General features: G+C 42.6%; 4 protein-coding genes and 1 long non-coding RNA gene across 5 annotated transcripts in view; 1 reads left to right on the top strand and 4 right to left on the bottom strand.

Annotated features, from left to right (window-relative positions):
• Positions 1–3,149: 3,149 nt before the first annotated feature.
• LOC306829570 (uncharacterized protein) lies at positions 3,150–4,757 on the top strand. Its single transcript, XM_079352654.1, has 4 exons — positions 3,150–3,226; positions 3,340–3,678; positions 3,768–4,124; positions 4,636–4,757. The coding sequence occupies exons 1-4, from the start codon at positions 3,184–3,186 to the stop codon at positions 4,728–4,730; spliced, it is 834 nt and encodes a 277-aa protein (XP_079208780.1). The 5' UTR covers positions 3,150–3,183; the 3' UTR covers positions 4,731–4,757.
• Positions 4,758–10,281: 5,524 nt separating this feature from the next.
• Positions 10,282–13,013, bottom strand: LOC306829409 (uncharacterized protein; the record flags this gene model as incomplete). Its single annotated transcript, XM_079352452.1, has 3 exons — positions 10,282–10,667; positions 11,553–11,882; positions 12,959–13,013. 3 exons carry the CDS (start codon positions 13,011–13,013, stop codon positions 10,282–10,284), a joined length of 771 nt encoding a protein of 256 aa, XP_079208578.1.
• Positions 13,014–13,745: 732 nt separating this feature from the next.
• LOC306829674 lies at positions 13,746–14,910 on the bottom strand. Its single transcript, XR_013779892.1, has 2 exons — positions 14,493–14,910; positions 13,746–14,269 (listed from the first exon to the last, which is right to left on the bottom strand). It is a non-coding gene; the product is annotated as an uncharacterized lncRNA (long non-coding RNA).
• Positions 14,911–15,246: 336 nt separating this feature from the next.
• Positions 15,247–18,555, bottom strand: part of slit3 (slit homolog 3) — a 188,619-nt gene continuing 185,310 nt past the window's right edge. The window contains 1 exon segment of the mRNA XM_079352447.1: positions 15,247–15,770. The gene's annotated coding sequence lies outside the window, so the exon portion shown is untranslated.
• LOC306829408 (ribonuclease-like 3) lies at positions 15,336–15,764 on the bottom strand (the record flags this gene model as incomplete). Its single annotated transcript, XM_079352451.1, has 1 exon — positions 15,336–15,764. One exon carries the CDS (start codon positions 15,762–15,764, stop codon positions 15,336–15,338), a length of 429 nt encoding a protein of 142 aa, XP_079208577.1.

Below are 18,555 nucleotides of genomic sequence, written 5' to 3'. Positions count from 1 at the left end.
CGTCCCTACAGACTGAGCTACTGCCGCCCCCGAAAGGAGCCAGGACCGAGAAACCACTATGTGGTCCCTGTTCTAGTTCTGTCAGTACAGCTGCAGCCTGTTGGACTCGCTGAAGAGTCTTCAGAGACTTACCAGGGTTTTCTGTTTAGTGTGTGCAATCAGTCTTATTTTGTCAAGACTTAAACTCCCACTACACTTGTTGAGGTCAAACAGAGCAGGAACCGACCACTGAGACATTAGCTCCTCCCCTCTGGAGGAAGAGCACAATAAAAAGGAAATCACCTGTTCCTATAGCCCTATAGCTAATAATAAATTAATGTGTGAATGTTTGTAAGAAAGCCAGTACTTATTTAAAGAAGTCAAAGTGAAGTTAAACTTCCTGACCTTTGAATAGAAAAAAAAAGCCTCTTTGTATTCACACCTCGAAGTGAAGCCAAACCACAACAGCGCTCGAGTTTCCATGCATGACTTGATCTTCAGTGGTGTCTGTGCATGTGTGTTCATCTGTTTGTTTGTGTGTGCAGGCAAAAGAGCAGACCACAGGCAGAACACCAGCAACGTTTAAAGCAGGGTAAAGTAGCCACTAGCATGCAAGACACATCTCTCTCTCTCTCTCTTACAGTCAGTAAATGTATATGAAGTTACATCAAGCTACTGTGAGAGCACAATAAGATCATTTCTTTAAATGTGAGACATCATTGAGGGGCGACTCTCAGGTCCGGTGAGGTGGAGGCTGGGCGTCAGGTAGGTGACGGTCGGGGGAGCTCTTCCTACTCGAGAGCGTCCTGGACGTCTAACACAGTGACACATGCATGCATTTACTTAAACTGCTGCAGTGATCACGTCTTATTTATTGTGCAGAATCTTCAAGGCCTGATTGAAACGGTGCTCTACAGAGTTCTGTCGTCACATTATCTCAAAGAGAGATCTGTGGTTTGTGATTAAACATCAGTAGTGTGTATCATGGAGCTCTGAACAGCTTTAGAGAGGTTTAACTTAAAGTTGGCTTGCTGTGTCTTCTTGTACCACTTCCTTCCTTGAAACCTTTACCTCACTGCACATCCTGTCGACGCAGGACGGTTCTGAGTAATCAGCCCTGACGGTTGGTCAAAGATCTGACAAAGTAACCTGCGTCTGTCAGTATGTGTGTGTTATATGTGAGTGCTCTGAGGCCTGACGTGCAGAGACTTCACAAAGGGCTTGTAGACTAAGAGGAACTTTCACTGTGTGATATGCACAGCTCTCAAACATTACATGGACCTTATGTCCATCTACAGATGTCATGTCTCAGAGTTCTTCATTAAAACCAGATCAAAGACGAATAATGTAAATAAATAAATACATGAAATATTTAAAATATCAGTGTCTATCATTCTTATTTTATTCAGTTTTATGGAAACGGGGATAAATGCCTTTTTAAGCCTGTTCAGTCTACAACTGGAAACTGAACTTCTTACCAGAGGGCATCAGCTCGTACTCTGTATGTTGAAAGTGGGAGGAGTCACTGACAGGCAGCCCGGGTGGGCAGCGCCACCGGTGGAAACAACCAGGCATTACTCCTGAAACATTCCAGATGTTTTCAGGACTCTTTATATGAAAGCAGTTTTGGTTGAACCTCCAATAACTGATTTTTTTGGCCACTTGTGAAAAACATTGATAATGTAAGTTGTAGATAAAACATTTACACATCCTCATCATTGAAGTTGATATTTTAAACTGGTTACCAGCTGTGCACAATAGAGTTCACTTAACACTTCACTCTTTTATGTGGAAAACGATTGTGTAAGGTCAGACTGTTGTGATGCTCGACAATAAGACAAACTTAAAGAGAGTCAGGTCAAAGCACTAAATAAGTTCTGAGGAGGTTTTCTTCTTTAGCTTCCTGCGCTTGCACCTCAAACCTCACAGCGTTTCCTGTTGAGGCCCAAAGTCTCGGTCTCTTCTGAGTACAAAGCCTGTGGTTGGTCAAAGACACGGCGGACCGCAGCTCGTGTCAGCGTAGCTCTTGCATGTGGCTGTTTCTCTAAATAAACACGACATACAAGATGTAGATAAACGGACACCATCTATGTGCATAGAAAGTACAGAGGCTGTGTCTGATCTCTGCTGAGCTGGAGAGAGAGAGAGAGAGAGAGAGAGAGAGAGAGAGAGAGAGAGAGAGAGAGAGAGAGAGAGAGAGAGAGACCGTATGAAGATAAATCGAATGAATGTAAATATAACCAGTTTTGCCAATTATTATTGAACTGTGGCGGACACCAGGAATTTGAATTAAAATTGAAGACAAGATTTTTTTTTGTGAGATTATAAAAGGAACAGAGCTCAACAGTTACCACCCGCTGTTTCGGCGGCCCTGGTTCCATAATTTAATCCTTCTTCCTTCTCTGTATATATTTTGTGCAAAAAACCTGTAACCATGGCAACAAGCTACTCCAATACTTTTGACTGCAAAACATTTGGATATGCTGGAAAAATGGCGTTAAAAAACGTTTCTTGTACCAAGGTGCAAGACTTCATGTCCCACAATCCACACGGTCTGATATATTTACAGGAGGCACATTTCTAGAGTGAAGCAAGAAAGCTGCCTTGATTTTATCTGATGTTTCCCGTCCTTCACTCAGTGATTTTACGAGAATGAACAAGCTGTAGCTTTACTTACAAAAACAGAAAAAACGTTTTTCTATCCTGGATTATTTGTGTTTTTTATTGACCTTAATATCTGCGCTCTGATAGGTGGAAGCTTTTTCAGATTTTTTTAAATTATTTTGATCATATTTTAGTCGTCTTAAATAGTTATCAGTCTCTCTGAATGTGTTGTTCATTGTCTGTTTCATCATCTGTGGGTCATGATGGCTGGCTGCAAACAAATCTACCCGCGGGTCAAAATATAACTGAATCACCTAAACTTGATAAGTACAAGAACCACAAATCTGCACAACCCATTTCTACTGCCTTGTCACGAGTCTGGTGTGAAAAACCCCCCCAAAAAACTAAACATAAACATCTTAATTAAACAGAAAATGGGACGTGATGATTGGTGTTGAACTTTGACAACGACATGGATTTTTTTTTTTTTTGTCTAAGCCAATCACAAAGCCGTATTTTGTTGACCTTGATCATGTTGTGATGTAATCTTCCATTTGGGTCGGAGACTTCAGTTGTGTAAGACTGAGGTGATATACCACAATGATCGGAAGACTGGCTGCTGTGATTCTTCTCAGCACTCTGTGTGAGTACAAACGTTTCATAAGACGAGTACGTTTATGATCTATAGTTTGATTTAAAGGAGAAGAAGAAATGTCCTCAAACACATTTTAAATGATGTCTCTGATGTCTCTTCAGCTCAAACCATAAACATGCCTCCACCGATGTCTGTGACTGTGGTTGAACCGGGTGAAAGTGTGACTCTGGCATGTTTCTTCACCAAGGAAGAATCTGGATTATTAAACTGGTACAGCATTAAGTTTGGATACATGGTGCAGACAGTCGCAGCAGGAAGTTTTGACAGCGTCATCCTAAAAGAGCAGTTTGACAACTCGAGATTTACCGTCGCCAAAGACGGTTATCTGAACTTCCTCATCATCAGAAATGTGAGCAAAGAAGATGAAGCAACGTACTTCTGTCAAGTGGGAACTCCATACACGCTGAAAATGTCGAATGGTACATTCATAGCTGTGAATGGTAAAGTATGCTCATTACAGTTCAGTCTTTGTCTGCATGTGTGCCTCAAACATCATGAGTTAATTCCTGCTTCACTGGGACTCACACAGATCATAAAAACCAGCAGAGCTCGGTCTACCTGAAACAAAGACCGGAGACGCAGTCGGTCCAGGCGGGCGGCTCAGTGAGGCTCCAGTGTTCACTTCTCTCCAAGTCCAAAGAAAACAGAGAGCAGTGTCCGGGTGAACACAGTGTGTACTGGTTCAGAGCTGAATCTGGAGATACCCGTCCAGCTGTTATTTACACTCACAGTCACAGAAGTGATGAAGAAGAAGAAGAAGAGGAGAGAAGCTGTGTCTACAGTCTGTCCAAAACCATACAGGACTCGTCTGACGCTGGGACGTACCACTGCGCTGTGCTCACATGTGGACAAATCCTGTTTGGTGAAGGAACGACAGTGAAGACAGGTATGTTTTTACTCTTCTTTAATATCGAATTTTAAAACCTCAGAGAGACGTCAATAAGTCCAAAACTCCCAAACTGATCGAGTTCAGTACATGTGATCAAGGATCAAATATCGATAATTAACATGTAAATCATGAAATTATAGTTTAATCCTTCTGAATATCTCAGGCTGGTACCATATGAGGAAAAACATGTTTTATTATGTTGTTTAAAATAAATCTACTCTTCAGTCGTTTTCCAGTCACTGCAGTTCAATCATTTAAATTGACATGTGACTCGTAGTCGCTGCCCTGACCTGTCAGGTTTTAACTAAATCCTCATTTAGTCAAACTTATATTTAAAGGAGCAATATGTAACTCTGACACCTAGTGCTTAAAATGGGTACTGCAGTCCAAGCCAGCAGTGCTGGATTTACTTCACCTGTAAATGTGGGAACATCTCAGATTGAATTGTTCTCTACATCCTGTCCTGCAGCTTGTAAAGAAAACTGAAGGGTTACATTTCTGCTTCCAGAGATTCCAGAGTGGGACCCTGTCGTCGTTGTCCTTGCATCTCTGTTGGCTCTCTGTGTGATCGTGATCGTCGTCCTCCTTTTCTCAAAGACCTGAAGGTAAGTTTAGCCAGACGGTAAAAGGTGAATTTATAGGCTGTAAAGAAACAGCACAAACTAAGCTAAGCTAATCCACAGACCATAACAGTTTGTTTCATGCATCATGTTTTTTTTCAGTGTGATGTAAATAAATAGAGAACTGCACTCAATCCCGATCGAGTTGTGAAATTTGTGTAACATCCTGCAGTTCCTGGAGTGTCCACTAGAGGCTGGCTGCAGAAGCACAGGAAGTCACATACACACCCAATTTAAAAAAGTCTGTTTTTACAGCAGACATGAACATGTTTAAAAAAAAAAACAATGGGTTTGAACCTTGCCGTGTTCTAAATTGATTAGAAGTCGTTTTACTGACAGTAATCTTCTTTGTCTTGAAGATAGTTACACAGAGGCACTGCTGTTCCTTTTCCCATTCATGGACGTCTAAGAGAAGAAGAAGAAAGAAACAACGAAGACAACAGCAGCACGATTTCAGCACCATGACAGATTCTCCAAGCGACTCTGTGAAGCCAAAGAAGCATCTTTCAGCCTTTCACTCGTTTTTGCTCGTGCTGCTCTGTTAAAATAAATTGAGAAAAGATTTCCTGTTCATGATTCATTCAATGCTTTTTACATCTTTACTGAGACTGACATTAAGAACATCTGTAGAGCTGAAACTAACAAATATTTGACTTTATTATGAACTGCTCTGTGCCACGGTGAGTGACGAAATAATCGTGCAACACAACAAATCAGTCATCAAACTCATCACCAACATTTGAATCGAGCAGTTGCAGCTCCTGTTGTGTCTGCTTTGTACAAAATGAGCATGCATGACTTAACCTGCTGTAAGCATCATGTGTCATTGAACCTGTTTATATCATTAAACTGTCTCTGAATGCAGCTCTCTCTCGTGAGCATCATTAAAAGGTTTAAGTTCTTCAGGATTTGATGAAACTGATCTTTTAATTAAAGGGTTTGGAAAGTACAAGGTGTGCTCATATCAAACTCTAGGACTTGATGTTCTGATAAAAGCGCTCGGTGGTTAGCACCTTTATTTTTAGATGGTGCTGAGAGAGGCGGAGTACCAGGCTGTCTTTGGAAACTGTTACAGATCACATACATGGTTTGGATGCAGAAGCACAACTCAGAGACGGAGTAGTCAAAATAAACTATAATTTTAATGTACACGAAGTCGTGACACGAGTGAAGTAAACATGCAAAAGTCCCAGGTCAAACATGATCAGTGAAACAATAATGAACAAAGTTACAATCCAAGTGAAGCACGTGTGAAGTGAAGCGAGGCCCAGGTACGATGAGCAGCAGACGACAGGACGACGGAGTTACAGGTGAGACTTGACTGGGAGGTAACATATGGGAAAAAAATAGGAGGAAGGGAAGTACACGGAGAAATCACGAAACATCTAGGAATCCAAAATCTTCAAGAGAGCTGATACACGGTTCGATACCACGGAGTAAAGACAATAATCTGGCGCCGACTGCATGTGGAGATCAGGCTTAAATACAGGAGCTGATGACGATGAGCTTCACCTGTGAACTACATCTGCTGCAAATCTAGACCAGGGGGAGGAAACAGACCACACACAAACACGTGGGAGGCCTTGATCCCCTTGTGACTTCATCTGTCGTCTGTGTGAGAGACTTCAGTTGTGCAAGACGAAGGCTGCTGTCTCACAATGGTCGGAAGACTCGCTGCTTTGATTCTTCTCAGCGCTTTGTGTAAGTACAGCTTTTTTTAGACTTTCTGACATGTTTTATTCTTCTGTCTCAAAACTGATTTTTTTTCTCCTGTCTTCAGCACAAACTGTGGACATGCAGCCCCAGATCTCTATGACTGTGGTTGAACCTGGTGAGGATTTTAACCTGATGTGTTTCCTCACCGGCCAGAAAGCCGGGTTGTTTTACTGGTATAAGCTCAAGTTCGGACACATGGTTGAAACAATTGCAAGGGGAAGTTTTGAAAAGGTTAAACTTGAAGAACAGTTTAACTCTCGACACTCACTCACATTCCAGGAGAATCTGTATTGTCTCAACATCAGAAATGTGAGCAAAGATGATGAAGCAACTGGCACGGCGTACGAAATGAAAGTTATGAACAGCACTCTCATAGCTGTGAATGGTAAAGTATGCTCATTACAGTTCAGTCTTTGTCTGCATGTGTGCCTCAAACATCATGACTTAATTCCTGCTTCACTGGGACTCACACAGATCATAAGAACCAGCAGAGCTCGGTCTACCTGAAACAAAGACCAGAGACGCAGTCGGTCCAGGCGGGCGGCTCAGTGAGGCTCCAGTGTTCACTTCTCTCCAAGTCCAAAGAAAACAGAGAGCAGTGTCCGGGTGAGCACAGTGTGTACTGGTTCAGAGCTGAATCTGGAGATACTCGTCCAGCTGTTATTTACACTCAAAGTCACAGAAGTGAAGAAGAAGAAGAAGAGGAGAGAAGCTGTGTCTACAGTCTGTCCAAAACCATACACGACTCGTCTGACGCTGGGACGTACCACTGCGCTGTGCTCACATGTGGACAAATCCTGTTTGGTGAAGGAACGACAGTGAAGACAGGTATGTTTTTACTCTTCTTTAATATCGAATTTTAAAAACTCAGAGAGACGTCAATAAGTCCAAAACTCCCAAACTGGTCGAGTTCAGTACAAGTGATCAAGGATCAAATATCGATAATTAATTTTTATATCATAGTATCTCAGATTAAATTGTTCTCTACATCTTGTCCTGCAGCTTGTAAAGAAAACTGAAGGGTTAAATTTCTGCTTCCAGAGATTCCTGAGTGGGACCCTGTCGTCATTGTCCTTGCATCTCTGTTGGCTCTCTGTGTGATCGTGATCGTCGTCCTCCTTTTCTCAAAAACCTGAAGGTAAGTTTAGCCAGACGGTAAAAGGTGAATTAATATGTATGCATGTAAAGAAACAGCACAAGCTAAGCTAAGCTAAGCTAAGCTAAGCTAATCCACAAATCAACAAATTAAACTTGGTTTCAAACCATTTTTCCTGCACGGAAATCCTGAAACTGGAACTACGCACTGCAAAAAATTATGCATCTACTTCAGTGTATTTATCATTACAACCCAACAAGTCCTCATAAACACTGCATTTTGAGATATAAGGTCTGAGATGTGTGTTATGAGTTGTGGGTCCCAGCAGCCCACGGCTGTTGGTGGCAGAAGAGTGAAGTGTATGTGAAGAGGCTCAGATGGTTTTAATTCACTCTTATACAGAACTTTATGTTATTTCATCCGGTCAGCCTGGTCGGTCCAGAAACGGCAGTAGCGCCCGGGTGGCGTTGTTTTAAAACCTAAACGTAGAAAATAATAATAAATCAATGAGGTCGTTAAGGTATCCGTTAAGAAGAATGAAATTTGCCCGCGTTTAGTTGGTCACTTCTTTTCATGCAGGAGCTCAGAGGAGTCGAACTTTTTTTCTCAGATTCAAACTTTTGTGTGTGTTGATCTACGTTTCAGAAAACGAGTCTCTTTCTGTATTTATTGCACAGGTGTCGTCTGTTCAAACTCTGAAGCGTGTTTGAAACCTCTGTGGTCGAGTCATGGTGACGACAACGAGGAAGAAGTGGCTCGCACACACTTTTCACACCTTTGTTTTCTTGTGATGGCTTCCTGTCTTGTGGTCTCTGTTTCTAGATAAAGCGACCTGATAATGCAACACATTTTTTTTTTTGTTTCATTACAACCGCGCTGCCATTTCCTGTTTCATGTGTTTCATCGAAGAGCATCTAAGCTGCCTTTAACCACACACGATGAAAACAAAGATACCTGTGGGAAATCAGCTCATTGTTTCATTCATCACAGGCTTTCTCTTTATTTGTAAAGCACCTTTAATACAGACACTAATGTTGTAGTCCAAACTAACAAGACCAAGAAAAACCCCAGACCAGAGACAAAGACAAAGACATTTGGGGATCAAGACTTTAGACTTTTTATTTTATTGTCCCCGAGGGGAAATTCTTTTTCACCGGTGTACAGTTTTAAGGGCAGCGCGCCGACAGAGGGTGAACACAGGGAGATACATGTGGGACAACAGGACATACAGGGACAGGACATACAGTGCGTATGGTTATGGGGGGACCGGGGATTGGGACTGAGGTGGATTTTTATTGAGGGCTGAGATGACTGCAGGCACCAGGCTTCTGCTGTATCGCGCCCTCCTGCACAACAGGGACCTGTACCTGCGTCCGGAGGGCATGATGGTGAGGTGGCAGTTGATTGGTTGGTGATGTCCAGTGCTATTGTGTGTGCGATGCGTGTGATGGCCTTTGAATTGAGTTCTGACAGGGTGGGAGTGGGGAGACCGATTAGTTTGGCTGCAATGTTTGTGACACGGGTGAGTTTGGTTCGGTTTTTGACAGTGAGCATGTTGAAGAAGCAGGAGGAACAGCAGAGCAGGATGGGCTGGACGATGCTTTGATACAACAGGAGGAGGAGATGGGGGGCAACATATAGTCCTTTGAGTTTCCGTATGGCGTAGTCTCAAGATCGAGTCAAGACCAAGACCAAGTCAGGGCGAGACTGAGACGAGACCAAGACCGTAAATATCAAAACTTCCTGTCCAGCTTGCAGCGTGCTCCGTCAAGAATGGACTCGCACTGTACATTTGAAACGCGGAGCTCGCTGTGGAAACATGAGCATTCAGTGGAGACGCACAAACACTAAAAGCACAAAGTGCATTCCTTTAATGCGATCTACTCGCGCGTGCTTCAAGCCAAAGACAAACAACACCAGCGACCACACGCTAAGCTACGTGACGGCTAACATCCCGAAGCCTGGACAGCGTAGATTCTCTCTTTGTCGGTGCTTCCGCCCGTCTTCATCTCGGTAAAGAGGACAGTGGAATAAATCCAGGTGTCTTCATCGTCTCTCTGCGGGAAACATTTCATAAATGATGAGGGATTTACAAACGCATCATTCACTGATTATTAAAAAGGTTCATCTCACCTTTAACTTCCTGTTTGCTACATTTTCCTGCAGAGCAACAGCAGCTAGGGAAGGATACAAATCAATGCATATAAAATATGAGGTGAGGATGCAAAGAGTTATTAATCAAAGATCGCTCCTCGATCATTACCTGCTGCGTCGCAGTGTTCACATTTGTGTTTCTTGATGTCGTAGACGAGGAGGACCAAGACAATCACACTGATGAGCAGGACGGCACACAGCGGACACAGAACCTTGTAGTCTCTCTTTACGTAGAAAGACATCAAACTGGTGACTGAAACATACGAGAGGACACACGAATAAGGTTACGAAAAACTATCAATCCACTGTAAGAAGATCGTCAAAGACGTTATCTTAAAGTTGACAAACTTTTGCTATTTGGCAAAATGTGCCTCAAACTCACTCGCAAAGCATTTCTACATGACGGGGACGCCACTCTTACGGCCTTTCAGATAAAAACGAGGCGCTGAGCAGATGAGGAAGTGCACATTTCTCGGTAACAGACACAATAACTAGGAAAATAATACATTTATCTGTGAACCGCTGCAGAATAAGATGATTCAAACCTTCGGCTGTAAGAATACTCGTTTCACAGGATAATGATATTTTTACCGTCACCGTTCAGTTTGGTTCCGTTGTCATATAGAAGCTCTCCACATGTGGCCACAGCGCAGTAAAAGGTCCCAGGGTCAGAGGAGCGGGCGTTCTCAGAGAAGTGGTAGATGCAGGTCTTTGCAGCCGAATCCACTTCAGATTTATTGTCACATTTATCTCGTCTGTTTCCATCAGTGTACACGCTGCTAGCGTGTGATTCGTCTGATCGCACTCCGATCAGGTGCACGCTGCGTTCACTCGGGCAGGTCGTCTCCTGCGAGTCGGAGAGGACTGAACATCGTAGAGATATCGAGTCTCCTGCACGGGCGGAGAGAGGAGCTGTCGGCCACTGAGCGACAGTGACATCTCCGTTCCTCTTTCCTGCAAACAGAAGATTGTAAAGTGTCAAAGATGGTCGGGTTGGAGAGGAGAATTTGATCATAGAAAAGACAAATAGAGGTCATAATAGACGTTGAATTTTAGAACGAACAGGAGGTGAGCAAAGAGCTGCACAATCAAACGCAGAGACATGAAAAGTTTAAAGGGTTAAGATAAAGAGGAAGGGATACAAGTTTAAACATAAAACTATCAAACTTAATGAGAAGTTTTTTGGGTGGTTTTTACACCGACAACAAAGATGCAACCTTTTTTTTAACCAAAAGTTCCTCATTTATATAGAAAACTGGGTTGAACACATCCACACAAGGATTCAAACACAAAGCAAGTCTGTTACGTTAAATAAAGAAGTAAAGAACAAATGCATTCAACAAAATTATCCAAATAGAAATCAAACAAAAGTTTTTCATTTCCTGCAGAAAATGCAGCTGATCAAACAATTAAAGCAACAAATAATAACCCTCCAACTCAGTTCAAAATTCAGTTCAAAAAAAAAAAAACAACAAATAAAAGAAAACAGAAAATTAACAAACATGTTGCTTCGTCTTTGTCAGGATCATTTATTGTTCATTTGTGGTTTTTAAAGGTCAGAGAGATCAGAAGGAGCCGGCTCTTTCAAGATTTATAAGTCAGTATTAAAATCTCTCTCTCTCTCTCCCTCTCCCTCTCTCTCTCTCGCCCTCTCTCTCTCGCCCTCTCTCTCTCTCTCCCATTTCTAACTCTATCCGCTCTCAACTCTTTAAAATAGATTCACAAAAAGTCCCACATATAAACCTTTAAAAGGGAAGATGTGCTCATGTTTGTGTTCGACACAAAGACGATGAAGTGAAAGAGATGAATGAAGAACATGTGGAACCAGACGTTCTTTACCTTTTAAAGACAAATACGTTCCACTCCAGTGATCCTTGTTCCAGGTGGAGATGGCACAGTGGTACACGGCCTCGTCCTCCGCCACCGTCTCCAGAATGCTCAGAGAGCACGTGGTCTCGTTGATGTTTACCTCGAATCGGGACGAAGGAAACACTTTCTCAAACTTGGGCTCTATAGTCCCTTTCATCAGAACAGTGATCAGCACCAGCGTGTCACCGGCGCTCTGCTTGTACCACTTCACTCGAGTGTTGCTGTACTCGAAATCAGGCAACGGACACGTCAACGTCCCGGGTTCCCCGAGTCCAACTGACGTGACCGAGAGCAGAGCGTCTGGACGACAAGACGAGGAGAAGCGATCGTTACGTTTCATACACACGATTTTATCCCACTTCAAACGAAATATCTAATATTCATCTTTGTACACTCACATCCTCGATGAAGAAGATGAAGAAGAAGAAGCAGCAGAGTCGGGATCGCTGGAAAGCTCATCGTGATCAGGATCTCTGCTGAAGACTGATGAGATTTCAGGGGGCGACAGCGTCTAAAGGTTCACTTCCTGTCTTGCTGTAATGCAAAAAAAAAATGTGGTTTTGTGAGGTTGACGAGGGTCTTTTTCTTTTTTCTTCTTCCTCAGAAATGTGAAATGAAAGCGAGTGATACATCAAACGTGTACACTTAAATATCTCAATAAAACAATTGACATTAAATCAGCATTTTTATGTTGACTACTTCCATCAACTCAAACATTTCCAACAGTTATCAAAACCGGAGGAAACCTTCATTTTTAGAGTCGTAGCTGGACGTGTGTTGCTGTAGTCGCTTCCATGACAGACACAACAACTGTTGCCGTGGAAATGCGTCGCTGCACGCTGTATGACGGATACATGAGTTCCTCGGGAAACGCGGCCTCTTCCTCAGGTCGGTTTAGCACGGTCGTCATGACTACAGCGAGGGCGGGGAGCAGAGAGAATCACTCCCATCAATCTGATCTGTGTCCAACAGATACAGTCTGTCAGATAAGTGTCGATGGCTGGAAACCAAACACAGAAGTCCTTCAATGTGCTGCAGGGCTTCATTTATTGTTTCTGCAGGAAAAAAAACAAAAAAAATGTCGGTCACCTGCAACTTAAGTTTAACGTTAAACCTCGCTATGTTGAAAGAAGAAGAAGCTGCTTGCAAACCAGAAGTGAGTCTTCAACCACTTTCACTGCGGAAATGGCCGCTCGTGTAAAGTAGGACACTTAACCACAAGAAACACACTCGTTCTCATATGGTCTAGTGTTACCATGGTTACAGAAAATGCCAAACGGAGGATTTTGAGAACAGTTGTGTGAACCACTCGGGTACCTTAAAGAGTCGTTGCGTCTGTACAGGAAGTAGGGAGAGGGTCGCTGTTGGCGTCTCACGTTTGACAGACGTGACGTGCCACCCAGTACGGTAGATGTCACGAGGGGTTGCCATGGTTACTTCTTTTGTCTTTCTTCTTCTTTGCAAGCCGACCACGTGCAAGTTAAAGAGAAGGAAAAACTCTCAGGAACATTCAGCGTCGTCACTCTCCGCTGAGAGCGTCTGTTTGCCGAAGTGGCTGCGATACGAATACGTTTAGACCTTATTTAGTTACATTAAAATATGTCTGTTTTATCTACACAGATGTGGTTTATGTTTACATCCTAGTGTTTAAAACAAAATCAGAATAATTAAGAGATTTAAAACACTTCCCCCTCATTAGGAGAGAATCATGCCCACATGTTATTTCTACCTTATCATCAACACAACTTCTGTTGTCGCCGGGGTGAAAGCAGGACAGATCAAAATATAAGTCAAAAGTACAGACGCTGTGAACTCTGCACTGTAAACACTCCGATCCCAACGTGATCAGATAAAAATCAAAGTTGCACTTTGCACTGATGAGGCGCACTCACAGGGAAGATGTGACTGTATCTGACTATATTTCAGCACCTACAAAGACATGAGATATTACTCTTTAAAAAAACAGGTTTGAATGCACCACTGGTCATACAGATGTTTTCTACATCCAGAGAAACAAGCTGAGATCCTTCAGGACTTTGAGTCCACAGACTGCAGCGCTCAGAGAGGGAGAAGTGACAACAGCTGAACTGTTTTAAACTGAGAGCTGAAAACACCAAACCAGACAAACATTGAATAAAGAAATAAAATGAAGAACACAAAATCAACGATGCTGTGAACTTTATTAACATTGTTGTGTCACACTGTCAATGTGCACGACTGTTTAAGATGAAGAAAATGACACTCACAGATCATCAGTTTTCAAGATACACGATGTCCCCGTCAAAGTGCACCGGAAGGCCTGACTCACATTTGATAACTATATAACTGGTGCGAGGTCGACCCCGGTACTCGCAGCGAGGAGGTCTGACCTGGTTTCGCAGTTCACAGACAATCATAAAGAAGGGTTGCAGGCTCTTGGTCATCTGACCGTACGGCTCTCCTGCACCCCCACAGATGGCGTTGATGTGGTTGGTGGTAGATAGGATGAAGGTATTGGTCTCTTTACACTCGTTGTCGTTGGTTTTGATGTTTCTGCTTCCTATTACAGTGTCACATCTGTTCACATTCATTTCGGCATTGACGTGCTGATTGATGAACTTTTTGTGGCGCCGATGTAAATCAGGGTCGATGCAGAGCGCGGTGGCAGAAAGCAGCAGCAACAAAGCAACCTGGATCCTCATGATTTCCTAAAGTGAAGAAAATGTGGAAAGATTGATAATTAGACTTTTTCTGTCAGCGGTGGACGGAGGTGTGTTTTCTACGCTCTGTTACAAATATTTCACAGATTAAGATCAACAGAGTTCATCTTTCTATCCGTGATTACAGTCTTGTTAACTGATTCTCAAATCAGCAGAGTCCAAAGTATTAAAGCACTCAAAATGTCTCAGTGAGAGGAGAGAAAAAACTAACCTTTCTCTTCCGTCCGGTCGTGGTGAGGAGAAGCTTTGAAGGTTTCTGTCAGCTTCAGTAACCTTTCAAATGTTGTCTCTCTGAAGCTCTGAATCATTTATTGAACTTGGTTTTGAACTTTGACTTCTTGGCAGATAAAAGAACTAGGAGGGAATGATGTTGCATTTTGGGTTTTTTTAAAGATACAGATCGTGATTCCTGCAGCTTTTGGTCTCACATTTTTACATAAAAACCATAAATGTAGTTTGATAATGATAGGAGGAAGTTGTTTTTTTAAATTATTTTACTTGAACACATTTTAAGTATTAATAATTTTTGTGATTTTTAAATGTTCTATTTTGATGTTTCTTTTCTTTCCTCTGTCATGATGCTTCAGACCTTTGAATTGCCTTGTTGTTGAAATGCACGACAAAGATAAACTTGCAGTTGCACTTTGCACCGATGAGGTGCACACGCAGGGAAGACAGCTGCAGATGTGACTGTATCTGACGATACTTCAGCAAAGCATTCACTATTTTTTAAACAAAGACATTAAAAATGACTCTTTAAAAAAACAGGTTTGAATGCACCACTGGTCATACAGACGTTTTCTACATCCAGAGAAACAAGCTGAGATCCTTCAGGACTTTGAGTCCACAGACTGCAGCGCTCAGAGAGGGAGAAGTGACAACAGCTGAACTGTTTTAAACTGAGAGCTGAAAACACCAAACCAGACAAACATTGAATAAATAAATAAAATGAAGAACACAAAATCAACGATGCTGTGAACTTTATTAACATTGTTGTGTCACACTGTCAATGTGCACGACTGTTTAAGATAAGGAAAATGACACTCACAGATCATCAGTTTTCAAAATACACGATGTCCCCGTCAAAGTGCACCGGAAGGCCTGACTCACATTTGATTGCGATTCTCCTGGTCTGAGTTTGACCCCGGTACTCGCAGCGAGGAGGTCTGACCTGGTTTCGCAGTTTGCAGATAATAATTTGGAAGGGATTCAGGCTCTTGGTCATCTCACCGTACGGCTCTCCTGCACCGCCACAGATGGCGTTGATGTGGTTGGTGGTAGATAGGATGAAGGTATTGGTCTCTTTACACTCGTTGTCATTGGTTTTGATTTTTCTGTCCTTTATTTCATCGGTACATCTGTTCACACTCATTTCGGCATTGACGTGCTGATTGATGAACTTTTTGTGGCGCTGATGTAAATCAGGGTCGATGCAGAGCGCGGTGGCAGAAAGCAGCAGCAGCAAAGCAACCTGGATCCTCATGATTTCCTAAAATGAAAAAAAAGTGGAAAGATTGATGATTTGGTACAGTATGTGTCTATGCTCTGTTACAAACTGTTATTCACAGAGTTCATCTTTATATCCATGATTACAGTCTTGCTCTCCATGATTGCTCCAGAATTGTCCAGAATCTCTATTTAGTCCAATAAACACTTAATTTAAATATGGTGTAAATAATATCATATGGGACTTTATAGTAATGTTGTGAAACAGTAACTAAGGCCACATGGATTCATTTTTACTGTCATTCAGGCCTTCAGACTGAAAACTAGGAAAGTTTTAAAACAGACTGAAAATGTCTCGACATCTGGACGTTACAGTGAGAGGAGAGAAAAAGACAAACCTTTGGAGTTTGGAGAAGAGCGACGGCAGTTGTTGTCCTTCGTCTGGTCGTGGTGGTTGAAACGGTGAAGAGCGTGGTTTTGCAGAAGAGCAAAGGTGTACGCATCAATCTCGAAGGAGAAGGAGGGTCAGAGCAGGCTGACTGACTTTCTGACACTTTGTGCCCGTTTTATTGGGCAAACTATTCACTTAACCAAATGTGAGCCTGTGGGAGGACGATCCATCCCGACTAATCTACCTAGACACATTTTTTATTATTTATTTTGGACGCCTCCCTAGGGAGGTGTTCCGGGCATGTCACTCCAGGAGGAGGCCTCGGGGTAGACCCAGGACACGCTGGAGAGACTGTGGGTACATCCCAAGTGTCTTATTTGCAGTCTCCTCGGTCCTCGGTCCTCGGCCGAACCGGAAGTAGTTCCAAAGCCGCCATGTTGAGGATCGTCCCAAAGCTCTTATAGCGAACGGAGGAGAGAGGATCGAGGAGAGAGGAGGCTGATCCGAGGAGCGATGACCGAGGAGACACGAGAGCTGACTTCACGGAAGTCTTTTCACTGACAGACACGCCCCCTTCTCGTATATCACTCACTGATTGGACGCTGCACAGGATCAGACTTCAGTGAAATTTCTCAACATGAGCAGAGTTTAATACCGGAGAAAAGACGGACATTAAAAAGAGGCTAAACGGAGCGTGGGACATTTAAACAGATGATGAACATCAGTGAGTTTGTAAAGAGCTCTGTGATGAGCTGGGATTAAAAAGAGTCTGATGAAGAGGAGTCCGTTTTATATTCTCACTTATTTATCTTCTGAACGTTTCATCATTTAGATTCTAATCAATCATTTTCAGTATCCTGACACATAAATATCCGAATATAAAATACAGAGTTGGTTGTCTAAATACAGGCTAGGTTAAGTCCAAACTGTTTAATAATAATCAATAATTATAGACAATTCAAAATGAAATCTTTTAGTCAGTAGAAACTGTCCTTTTGGTTATGAGCAGACTGCAGGTTGTTCTTCAGGTAAAGACACTAAACACTGTAACAAATAAGGGAAAAGAGCTTTGGGACGATCCTCAACATGGTGGCTTTGGAACTACTTCCGGTTCGGCCGAGGACCAAGGACCAAGGAGACTGCAAATAAGACATTTGGGATGTACCCTATGTCTCTCGGCTGGCTTGGGAACGCCTCTGGGTCCCACCGGAAGAGCTGGAGGAGGTATCTGGGGTGAGGGAAGTCTGGGTGTCTCTGCTTAGACTGCTGCCCCCGCGACCCGGTAAGCGGTAGAAAATGGATGGATGGAATTTTTTTTATCACGTGATGACACAAGGCCGAAGAAGTTTACGGAAATTTAGAGATTTACATCTGAAACCTCAAAAATGTGAGTGGGTGCTGAACAAACGAAAATTTAATTCAATGGAAAAAATCTCCACATGTAACATATCACCTCTTAAATCAGACACGTTTCCAACAAAACGTGAAAATCCACAAGGATTCAACTCACATTCATCATAACTGCTCTGAGTAAGAAAAAGGCTGAGATGCAGCTAAAGACACGAGTAAAAATAAGAACTCTAATGACTCTAACAAAAACCTATCATAGGGAACACAATCTGACCGATCTTGTCACCTTCTCCCCAAATCCATAAAGAGTTGAATGAAAGAATGTCTGCATGGGAAATTGTTGCATGCCTTTAAACCGGTGGAATACATGGCTGGCAAACTGACTTCTTAAAAATAAAAAACTATAAAATGTTCTATTTGTAAAAGGTCCAGCCTCCCTACACATTAGCTGGGGGAAGTACAATTGGGCGGTTCTTCTTGTTGCTTAAGATGTAGTAGTCTCTCCATATGTTTTTTTTAACTGAACTACATAGAACTGTTTTTTTTTTTTTACAAATGTATTAATTTGAAGAAATAAAGGAGAAAACGTGCTTATAAAGTGGCGCTGTCCGACTAGCCCGCTCCTGGTCCTGGAGCTCCCAGTGAGGCGGTGAAGTGGGTTTACAGCGTGAGAGGGAGAGACGAAACAAGAACTTTAGTTTCTCACCCGTTTTCACATCACTCAGTGTAAAACACGATGCCGGTTAAATACACAATTTTAAGTCCTTTTTAAATTTGTGTTTGGTTTTTGAAGGCACCTCGTGAACCCCCTCCCAGTGTCTTGTGACCACCAAACAGGCCAACCAAGGGTGAGTGCTGGATGTGTGCAGAGGTGATGTCAAAAAACAGACTTCAAATATGGAAATAGTGTAAGACAGGTCCAAGACACGTGGGTGAGATTAGCTGACATTTATTACAGTTACAGCAGGGTCAGTGCCAGGATAGGTACCAGCTGATCTGCTTTTAGACCAGTGGACTCTATGAACTACTTTGCATTTTAAAATGTGGCACAGACAAAGGATGTGTGAACACGTTTCACTACTAACTG

This window comes from Symphodus melops (assembly GCF_947650265.1).
Source record: "Symphodus melops genome assembly, chromosome: 9".
Lineage (NCBI taxonomy): Eukaryota > Metazoa > Chordata > Actinopteri > Labriformes > Labridae > Symphodus > Symphodus melops.
The sequence above is the reverse complement of the archived record's forward strand: the minus strand, read 5'-3'. Positions and strand labels throughout refer to the sequence as shown.

Coding starts and splice junctions, on each gene's coding strand:
- LOC306829570 (XM_079352654.1), top strand. CDS start 3,184: ATGATCGGAAGACTGGCTGCTGTGATTCTTCTCAGCACTCTGT. Junction 3,679..3,767: donor TACATTCATAGCTGTGAATG/GTAAAGTATGCT, acceptor GGACTCACACAG/ATCATAAAAACCAGCAGAGC. Junction 4,125..4,635: donor AGGAACGACAGTGAAGACAG/GTATGTTTTTAC, acceptor TTCTGCTTCCAG/AGATTCCAGAGTGGGACCCT.